We start from the raw sequence: 11,156 nt of genomic DNA, 5'->3' as shown, positions 1-11,156 counted from the left end.
GAGCGCCCCCGTGAAACCGAGTTAAGAGCCTCCTGCTGCTGCTCGCCCACCTGCCAGCCTGGGTGGCGTTGCCTTCCCTCCCTGCCTGATCACACGTAGCTGTTACAAGTGGCCCCCAAACGACGTCTGGTTTTAGGAGCTGCAGGACTGTAACGGCCCCTCGGCCTTCGACAGAGCGGGTTTGCTGAAAGCAAGGTAACGACGGTTTGTTTGCCTGCGAACCAGCCTGGCTTCTCTTGGGGAACCACGGCTTTTTTTTTTTTTTTTTAGGTCTCGTAGGCTGAAGGAATTGATGTAAGTTGTTCTCCAGAGTTGTGCGATGAAAGTGCAGCTAGAGAAACCAGGCTTCTATAATCCAGTTTGGCTGGGGACTGTGCCTTGCCCAAGTGTTTGCTGGGACACCTGTGAGCTGTCTGTCTTCTGCTGGGGTGATGTGAGAAGAGGGAGTCCCGTTGAGTGATTCCTGCCTCTTACCATGCAGAAGAAGCAGCGCTGTCTTTTGGGTAACAGTCCTGGTGACACTTCACGTTCAGGAGATTGCTTGCCAGAGCTAAAAGAATATAACCGAAGGCAACCAGTTATGGATGTTTTGGTAGCGGTGGAGTGATGTTGTAGCTGTGATGGTCCAGAAAATACATGAGGCAAGAGTTTTTGTGAGTGATATCTTTTAATGGACTGACTGCACGGTTAGGATAGACTTATTTCAGTTTTCAAATGCAGTACAGTCCTCTTCAGATTCTTGGCTTTCCCACTGAGTAGTGAAACGGTCTGGTAGTCAGGGGACGACCGAGCTGCTTATGTTTCTTCATTACAAATTGCATTTATCTGAATGCTTATCAAGAAGAAGACTAAGGGTTTAAACCAGGCAGCATTTGTACAGGAAGAATGAAGACTTCTGCACTCCGCTCTGCCAGTGCACCCCCAGCTTGTTCTGGGCCTGTGGGGAAATGTACCGAAGAAGTGGGTCTAACTTGAGTCTGCCAAAGTCGCTTCATTTGTTTTGCTTTGAGGTTTTATATTTTATATTCACCTTCCACGTTTGGGTTCCCAAAACTGATAGGCTGTTGCACTAGCTCATTGACTCTATACTACATTGTTGTAGAAAAAGATTATTACCACACAACAGGTCACTTTTAACGCCTCTTGTCTACTGCTCTTGTAATTACAAGTCGTAGAGGTTTGTGACGTAAGAGACATCTGACGTTCAGGAAGAAAGTGCTTCCAGTGAGATAAACACATTTGCAGAGAAATGTTGTAATTCTTGCCAAGATATTTTTTTAAATGCCAAATACTATTAGTGACTAATAATTTATTTTTAAGCTTGCCTTTTATCAGTAGGCAAAAGAAGCAAATTAAAGTAATATGTGTTGTTACAGAAGTAGTCTCAAGTGGAACAAATTTCATGTGAAGAGTTAATTTTGAATGTTCGAGTTCTGCTCATATACAGAGATGCTTTATTTAAGTAATTTGTTCAGCATACACCTTTATTTTGACAGATACATTTATTTCCCCCTATAAACTTCTAGAAGCTTCAACTCATTTCTTCTAGATGACTTGTATCCAGAGTAAACTGAGTATTATTCAGGCTGGATAGTTTTACTGCATGGGTAAAAGCCACAGACATTCTTAAAGTTAGCTTACTTCATAGTTTATTTTCTTTTAGCTGAATGAGTATAGACCAGAGTCAAACTTTCTGTTTTGTGAAGAATAAGTACAGATCTTACAAACATGCGCACACTTTCATTTTACTGTTTGAGTAGTCAATGCATGAACACATGTAAAGACTGCATGGAGCCAAAAAAGTGAAAGTGCAGTGCTCTGAGATGCGCTTGTCTTTATTTCTACTTGGCTAATGTAAAACAAGCATAGCATTTAAGACTTGATCTTGCAGCTAGCTTCATGTGGGATGACTGTGTGCTTGTCTGGATCTACAGTGCAGTCCCTGGAAGCCTCTTTGTGAGGACCTGTTTGCAAACACGTGGCCTAAGTCTTTCCATGTTGATGATATTAAGTCTCTGTCAGTAGCTTACAGGTGATATGTGGCACAGTGGAGAAAGCACTGGTCTGGGACTCAGGAGATCTGAGATCCTTTCCTGCATCTGGCATAGGCTGCTTGGGGATGAGCTTGGGCAAGTCACATCGCCTTGGTGCCTCAGTTTTACCACTGGCAAAATGGGGGTGTTGATATTGGGATTCCTTTGTAAATTGCTATGAGAACTGCTGATGAAAAGTACAGTGCTGTTATCATCAAATGTATGGGATTCAGGTTGAGACCTGGTGAAATACATTTTTAGTGTAGTTGTGTTGTTTAATATATCATGTTTCTTATCCTTCAACACATATATACAAGTAATCCTCATTAAATTTAATGGGATTACTTGTGTGCATTGGAGTTTGCCTGTTAGGGGCACAGCTGGTTCTTTTCGTATATATCTGAAACCTGAGGTGAATGTTTTTAATGTTCCCTTTCCTGCCAATAGAAGAGTTTCTGCCACAGCAGTTTTTAGGGAACAAGGCACCAAAAATCAAACATGGGTTTTCAACATAGTGCAAAGTACTAAAATTTAACCCCTTCTTCCCTGCACTTCAGGGGTTTTACGTTATTGAATAGACTAAAAGAACTTTAATGTTTTTAATGCAGTAGACCTGCATTGGGATCTGATTTCCTCTCAAAGTCATCTGCTTCTGTTTTGTAATACATCTGGGAGTCCTGTAGCATTCAACTGAGATACAGTCTGTTTACTGTAAGAGCACTTGATATAGCTAGACACTACAGGATTTCATCCCACTGAGTTACTAAACATTGCCTTATCTGAGCTCTTATCAGAGCAGTGTGGTATATTTCTTCCTTAAATGCATTTTCTCTCATAGGCTTTTCACATTCTTTATATGTATCTACCCTAGTTCTTTTGTAAGTGTCTATCATTCTGCAGTTTTCCCTTTTTCTTTTTTGTTTTCTTCCCCCTTTTCCTAAAATCTCTGCCATTTTTACCTGGCTTGGAGGGTAGGGAACATTATCGTTTAAACAAGGGATGGGCAAAATCTGGCTTGCGGGCCACATCTGACCCACCAGGGGATTTTACTTGGCCTATGGTGGGTCCCTCAGCCCTGCCCAGCCCAGACTTGGAGGGCAGCCTGGGCCAAGGTGTGTACAGCCAGTTCTGCTACCCCTGGGCATGCAGTAGAGCTGGGGCAGCGTGGTGGCTGGCCCCCTGCCAGTGTTGCTGCTACCACCAGACATGGCTTCACTGCCTAGCCACCCCAGCCCATCCACCTGCACCCACTGCTGGGAGTGCTGGATGGAGTGAGTGTTTGGGTCTCCGTGGATACTGGCAGGGCACACTCGGCCACCCGGATGGGATGGGTCAGTGGGTGGGTGGGAAGCAGTATCTGGAAGCGGGACAGGCAGATGGGGAGCAGTGTCCAGGAGCAGGCTGGGCAGGTGGGGCCAGGACTGGGATCAGGATTGCAAGATGGTGACAATGCAGAGCTGGGCCTTGGAGCAAAGCAGTAATCCACTTCCCACCTGACATGACAGCATGGCTGCAAAGTGGAGCAGCCCAGCAGTGCCGAACAGCCTAATCCAGTCACAATGTGTTGGGGCCACACTGTGCTGCTTGGCCATGCTGCTCCGCAGCCATGCTGTACTGGGGTAGCCCACATGCACCTCTGCTGGGGCAGGGGCAGTGGGGGCCAGGTCATGGGCATATGCTCTGCCCCACTCCTGGGTTGGGCGGGTCATGATCCGTCATGTGGGGACCAGATTAAGGCTCTGCCCCAGGCCCCATCCCTGCTCTGTGACCGCCCCACAGTCCCAATCCCGGCCCCAGCCCTGCCCCACCTGTCCTGCTCCCAGACATCAGTCCCCACCTGCCCACAGTCCCATCTCATCCACCCGGCTGAACATGCCCTGCCCGTGGGGGCCACTTGGGGAGTTTTGGTGACCTGTTGAGGGGGGGTGGAGGGGGCCCACAGCAACTCACCAAAACTCCCTAAGTGGCCCTCCAGCCCAAATAATTGCCTACCCCTGATTTAAACACTAAAGAAATGTAGAGTTCTAGATTGGGGTGGCCGAATTATGGGCCATAGAGCCATGTCATCCAGCCTGTGGGGTTCCCCATTGGTTCCAGAAATGTGGTGGTGGCAGTGTCCTGCTGCCACATTTCCAAATCTGCAAGGGTCCCTGCATGCTGGTCCTGTGAATTGGCTCCATGGGTTGAGTACAATTCATCTAGACCAGTGGGGTGAATCGTTTTGGCAGGCATGCCACAAATTAGTTCTGCACCATCCCCAAGTGCCATTGTGATCCCCTTGCTCTGTCCAATCTGCAGTTTTGCTTTCTTCTCCCTGCCCTGCCTGCCACTGACCTGCTTCCTGTCTCCTCTTCTATCTGCTCTGTGTCACGCATACAGGCTGCCTAAGCCACTTGTGGCACACCTGTTCCGGACCATCTGTTTAGTGTTCCTTCTCAATTATTTAATTTAGCATCCATATGAAAAGGGATCAGTATGATGACATTGTATTTAATAAATCTCTGTGGCCCCAGTCCTGCAGTATGGTCCTAGCTCCAGTTTCTGTAAGGATCTCTGTTCAGTTCTGTGAGTTTTAAGGCCAGGCACACTTGTCTGCTCATGTAGAGCAGCCCTCAGAATTGGGGCCTACTTTTACTTAATTGAGGTTTATAGCCTATTTTCTGTTTGAGCCACAGTAGCAGAATGTAAATATTTGAACTGATCTGCGAGTTGCATTGGATGCTAGTTTGTATTAAAAGGGGCGGAGAAAAATAAAATCAAAAGGAACTAACCAATGTTACTGTATACATCCACACAAACAATGTTATAACAGCTTTATATTTTGGTTACTCTTGCATAGAGCTTAAATAATAGATAATAAGATAATGGGTGTCTATTTCATATTTATCGGCAAAAGAGATCCATTACTGCAGTGCTGAATGTGGGTTTTATATGTGGGGGTTATGACTTTAGATCTCGGTTTGCCCTAAATTTCAATTAATTTCTTTTATAAGATATTTCAAGCTCACTTTCAATATTGGAGTCTTCAGGGGATACTGTTATATTCCTTATCCTGCAAGAAATATCCTCATGACAGACCATTTTTTGTTAGACCATGTTTTTCCCTTTCAAACCATGTGTTTTGGTAGCTTAAACTGTTTGTTAGGGATTAGTGTAAGAGGAAAAAAACCCCTCTAACTCAGTCTAACAAATTTGAATGTTCCCTTTGTTATTGTATCACTCAGGGTTTGCTTTGCTGCTTAATTACTAGAGTTGTTTTAAATTTCCTATTGGTTTTTTTAGTATCTGACAAATGGGAAAGCATTCAAACACTTGCAGACAGGAACATTGAACCTTTTGGCTCATTTTAACAGGATATAACAAAGTAATCAATTAGAGGAAGAAAAAGAGCCAGGAAAGGAAATGGTTACTATCAAATAATGGTTCTTTTGTTTGCGTAGTTTCAACAAAACAATAGAATGAGTTCTTGTTTGTAAACTGCCCCCAAATACTAAGAACTGGTTCTTAAATATTTGAATCTTAATCTCCATTTGGGGGGCCCACAGAAGTGAATTATGTTACTCTGCTAACTTTATCAGTCCAAAAATATAGAGCATGGTGGTGGGAACAAAATTCTAACTTGTACATTTCTGTACTAAATAGATGCAGATTTTTCTTTTAAAATAATTTTGCCTCTATAACTTCATAAAAATGAAAGCAAATGCAGTTTTTGGAATGCTTGGAAGCCTCCATAGAGAATCTGACTGTTGAAGGATTCTGCATTTTAAAGGTAGAAAGATCCATGTGCTCTTGGTGAACCAAGATACCATGCACATTATATGTAAGGAGTCTTGGTACAGTAAAAGAACGGCTGTACATTCACAATATGCAGTTTTGCTACTAGTTTTTATCTCATTTAATCAAAGAATAGTACTATATTTCTTAGGTTGATATAACAGTGCAGTGAGCAGCTGTGCACAGGAACAGACCCGGGGCTATGTAGCTAAGGGTGTGGGCAGATGTAATACCTATAACAGTAGAAGACGTACATATATTGCTGTGTGATCTGACCACAAATAGAGCTACTTATTCCAGTATAGGAGTGAACAGTCTGAACAGCTGAATTAGAGCATCTGATGTACTCACCCAAACTGCAAATTCCTCTCCCCTTTTAAAAAGAAGTTAAAGGTATATTTGTCTGCAGCTTGAACTGATTAAAAAAATCATAAGTTCTAAACACCACAGATTCAGAACCTCTGGTAATTCCCCTGTGTCAGTGCACATATCTGTCTTATCAACAGGGATCCGTGTTTTCCATTCCTCATGGAAAAACAGAAGAAAACACAGACTTCTCATTTTAACAGAGAAACCCGCGGATTTTGTTGTTTTGCAAAGAGCTCTCTGCAGGCTGGCTGAGTTCCAGCCTGCAGGGGACCGGGGGTGGGGTGCGGGAGGAGGGTGGTCAGGCAAGGGGTGCTATATACATGTATATGCATATGACCACCAGGCAGCCTGGAGAGCAGCTCCCCTAGATAAGTGTGGTGGGGAGGGCTTGAGGACACTATAGGAAGGGAGGGAGTTGGGCAGGACTGGGGCTGGGGCTGCTGCCAAGCCAGGGGGTGCATGGGACAGTTGTTGAAATAACTTGAAATAGCAAAATATTGTATTTACAACTAACCTTGGATGGTGTGTAAATATGAGCATTTCATGCTTAGTGTTTGGGTTTGGTTAATGGAAGTTTCCACTTTAAGGACAGGGTGTGGCCATCTGAGTGTGTTTGAGAACAGGTATCACATGAGACGTTTTTACAAGTGTTCCTTGAGAGTGAAAGACTAATTGTGTAAACTACAAATGATTAGATTTTAATTTAATAAGCATCCCTGGTGGGAGGAAGCTCACTCTGGGAAGCATAACATTAATATACATGATCAGATGAGCAATATATAGGCAACTAGTGAGTTTCATGACCATTTGTCTCCAGGCAAGTAGCATGAAGCCAGTCAAGCTCAGTTGGGAGTACCGTAAATGGTCCCCATCCATCGTAGCTCTTATATGAGATGAGTTGGAGACATCTGACCCATTGTCTGTACCATGAATTCATCACCAGGCTTTACCTTAGCTGGAAGAATCAAAAGAAAATCCAACACTTAATGGGTCATGGAGACTGATCTACCTGTGACCTCTAGAAGTAATTCCCTGCGGATCAGAGTTGAGCCATACTGGCAGGGTAGTGTTTGTGGGTGTGCGGGCCGGGAGCGACCCAAGCCCTTTTCCGTGCTGCACGCGGGCTGTGGCCAGCAGCCCCGGCACGCCGGGTCGGAGAGGGAAGGCCGTCGAGCTGGAATTAGGCACAGACGCTTAGCGGTAGTTTTAAAGATTGTTTACTTACACCGAGATGGCAGTGGTGTAGGCTGGAAAGCTTGATTGAGTTGCAGTTACAGACAGACAACACAGACGGTCTCGTGGAGGTTGCTAGGCTCCACGGTGCAGAGCTCCGGATGCTCTGGGTGAACGAGCCACCAAAATCAGAATCGTAGATACGTCTTATAAAAGTTGCGCTCGAAGACGGGAAGAGGTGGGCGATGGATCAGGTCGCCACGCTCCTCTGGATCTCACACAGGGTTTCTATTACCCTGCCGTGTATCTAGAGTCCCCACGAGATGGATGTGGAGTCCTCTTCGGCTTGGGCGGAAACCGCTCAAGCCTCTTATACGGCTAACAGGCCAATCGTTAGCTGCCACGTGTGAATAATTTAAAACCAGCCAATAGCAGGGAACGAATTTGCATACCGGTGGCGGGAACTCTTTTGCACCGTGCATTCCTCTTGCAACATGAGCAATGCACCCTGCAAAAGAAGCTGCAGAAAAGGCGGGAAACTCGTCCCTGCACCGGGGTTTTCCTCTGCAACAGGAAACTCTCCCGTGCAATGCTCTGCAACTTGACGGGGATAATTCTGGTGCCAAAGCACACACAAAATCATGCCTTTGGGTCATGACAGTGGGGACACTTACCCTGCTGTTTCCATGAGGGTTTCACTCGCCAGAACTGAATTTTGTGCTGAGGAAAGGCAGGGTGCTTTTGGAAAACAGGTTCATGGTTCTATGTTAATAGTTTCATATGTGTAAAGTAGAATCATAGGGCTCGACCCTCATGAGCTCACCTCTGCCCTTCTCTCAAGCCAGGATCATTCCCATCTAAATCATCACAGGCACATGTTTGTCTACCCTATATTTAATAGGAGTAATTTTATTAAATAATAAATAATATACATGAACTTCCCATATGGAGCTGTGCAAAATTTGGCAGATGAACTTTGTGCAGAAAAAAAGAAAGTGTCTGTTGATGAATAAAAAGGTGCTTCTAAGGATGAGGCAGAAATTGCAGCATTTGGGGTTCTTAAGAACTAGGAAAGAGTCAGATAAGGAAGAGGTAGAACAGCATCCCATTTCTTTTCTTTATTTTTTTAGAAGAAAGGTGCCCTGTAAAATAGGTCATTTAAAACTATTGTTTCTTGGGTTTGAGAAAGTGACCTCTCCTGAGTACAGAAATCTCCAGACTTCAGACTTTGGAGCCAAGCTACTGTCAGTTTTTCAATTGTAAGATGGTTGTTTTCCATGGTAAATCTCTACTCAGATGCGGATTCGCAATATCGAATATTTTAATGCCAGTTGTTTCTGCAAAGGAACAGGTATAACAGCTTGTTTCACAATTATTCAGGATGTGCAACATTAATTTGGTCTAAAGATGAGAATAAGCATGAGTGCCAAAGAAATAAATTTGTCTGTGTTTGCTTGGGCTGTAGCAATTTTTTTATATGGCCTGTGCCATTTTGTGAGAGAAGTAAGAAGAGGGGAGGGCATAGGGGTGGGGGGCAGGAAGTAAGGTTAATTGTACAGAGTCTTGTCTTCATGAGAACGTAACACGTTTAACTTCAAATCTGTTTTTCAACTGGCCCCTTAAACTGAAATAAGTAGCCAGCGGCTGGAAATAGTTTAAAACGATGCCGTCAGTTAAACTAGCATAACATTTAGGCAAGGCCAAAATAATTTAGTCTTTCAGGGCACTTCTACACGTGCTTCGGGGGGGGAGGGCAGCTCTTTTATTAGAGCGGCTCTTGGAGCTGAGCTAATTAAAGTGCTACCACATCTCATGTATCAGTGTCCCTGTGCTTAAAAATGGCACCCCACTGCGGTTTTTAAGCACAGGGACACTGATACACAAGACACACAAGGCTGCTGGAGCGTGGCAGTTGCCACGTTCCAGCAGACTTGATTAATTGCCCTCAGTTTTCTGCTCTTAGAAGACCCATATTTTGTTGGCCTCCTGTGCTTCCCAAAGCCTTGTCTGTGTGTTACAATCAGACCCGTCCCTGGGGTACGGCGAATCGGGTCAACCGCCCCAGGGCCTGTGCTTTGGGGGGCCTCCGCGGAGCCAAGTGGAGCAGCCATGACCCCTCCGGCGGGGCCCGCCTGCAGCTGGCGGCTCAGCCCTGCACTGCAGAAGAAGTACGGAGAACACCCCCTCCCCTTTGCGGGGGTACCACGGCCCTATGCAGTGTTAAGGGGGCCCCGCACAGGCTGATTTGCCCCAGGCCCTGCACCCCACTAGGGTTGGCTCTGGTTACTATCATCACATTAGTGGAGGAAAGGATAGATGCAAACCCACTCATCTGAAGAAAAGCCACAGTTCTTTAGCAGATTAATGTGTATGTTCTGTATGGTTTAGGGGTATTCAACTTCTGGCTCATGGAGCCATGGCATCTGACCTGTGGGGCTCCCCATGGGTTGGGAATTTTGGCAGTGGGGGAGTGGTGGCGATTAGCACTTCCATCCGTCCCTTGCCAAATTTTCAAGTCCTGTGTGGCCAAATTGATTCATGTTTTTTTGGGTTACTTCGGGAGAGTCTATAAAAATAGGATTATTGCTTTTGAAAAAGAAAATTTTAAGAGGATGTAATCCCCAGCCTTTGAATTGGTTAGCTTCTTTTTTTTCTCCTTTTTGGAAGCCAAAAGTAACTAGAAAGGTCTGGGTGCTACAATATAACATTAGCAACAGGATTTAAATTTGAGCTGGGTTATTGCATGGCCAGTAGAATTAGTTACACAAGATGATGTTGGGGTAAATTAATTTTCTTACTTCAGGATATCAGGTGATTGCCGTAGAAATTGGGAGGCTGTTTTTTCTTCAAGGACAGCTTTACATAATTGTAATTGGCCAGGTGTATTGTACAGTGGTTGAGGCCTATGTTACTACAAAAGCAGGACAATCATCTTGATGATCATTGGTTTGCTTTCTTATGAGCAATCTTATATGCCAATGAATTTTTAATCTGTATAGGATGGTCTCTGAAGCAGTGTGTTGCTTTATACTTTTCCATAATTTTTAGTTATACACTGACTAGAACTTTTGGAAAAAAGTTAGTTGCTGCTTTGCTAACTAGAACATTTGAGCTTCAGTTAGCATTACAGTGTTCTTAGGAGTAAGGACGTACTCACTGTGTTGCTTTTCTGTCTCTGTTTCCAGGAAAGCCAATATTTTCAGTTGATATTCACCCAGATGGGACCAAGTTTGCAACTGGAGGGCAAGGTATGTTTGCATACTAATAGGAGGAAGAATTCTGAGCTAAAGTAATCTTGTATCCTCACCACACTTCTTCACTTTATCCGTTTTTTAAATTCATCATTTATCCGGTGTCTGGAGAGAGATGACCAACTGAGCATATTTGAAAATGCTGTAATGAATAGAGCATAACTGATGTGGTTGATGAAGTCATGGGTAGACATAGTTGTGTTCCTGTTCTTTTGGACATCAGGGCATGTCCGTTAGACGTTTGTCTAGACGAGCATGCACGTGCTTCTTGCCGTATTTCAAAGAAGCATGTTCAGGAACAAAAAAATGTTCCCTGCGCTGGCAGAATTAGACCCCTGGATATCCAGGGGTCAAAAAATACCCTGGGCAAAAAAAGCTGGGCAGGCAACCAGAGGCTCGGGTCCTTTACAGAGACGCTCTAGTAGCCAGTCAGAGGCATCTCTGTGGCTGGCTTTCATCCCAGTGCTGAAGCATGTTACATGCCTGTGCGGGGCAGGCAGCGTGCCAGCCACAGGGAGCTGAACCTGGGCTCCTTGTGGGTAAGTAGGATGGCTGG

The 11,156-nt window shown here is 44.7% G+C and overlaps 1 protein-coding gene across 1 annotated transcript in view; it reads left to right on the top strand.

Annotated features, from left to right (window-relative positions):
* Positions 1 to 11,156, top strand: part of LOC102376944 (protein HIRA) — a 58,432-nt gene that overhangs the window by 324 nt on the left and 46,952 nt on the right. The window contains exon 2 of the mRNA XM_025201530.1: positions 10,535 to 10,597. Within this exon, the coding sequence (XP_025057315.1) occupies positions 10,535 to 10,597 (63 nt within the window). The remainder of the gene's footprint in view (positions 1 to 10,534; positions 10,598 to 11,156) is intronic.

The sequence above is a fragment of the Alligator sinensis genome, unplaced genomic scaffold (assembly GCF_000455745.1).
Source record: "Alligator sinensis unplaced genomic scaffold, ASM45574v1 scaffold570_1, whole genome shotgun sequence".
NCBI lineage: Eukaryota > Metazoa > Chordata > Crocodylia > Alligatoridae > Alligator > Alligator sinensis.
The sequence above is the reverse complement of the archived record's forward strand: the minus strand, read 5'-3'. Positions and strand labels throughout refer to the sequence as shown.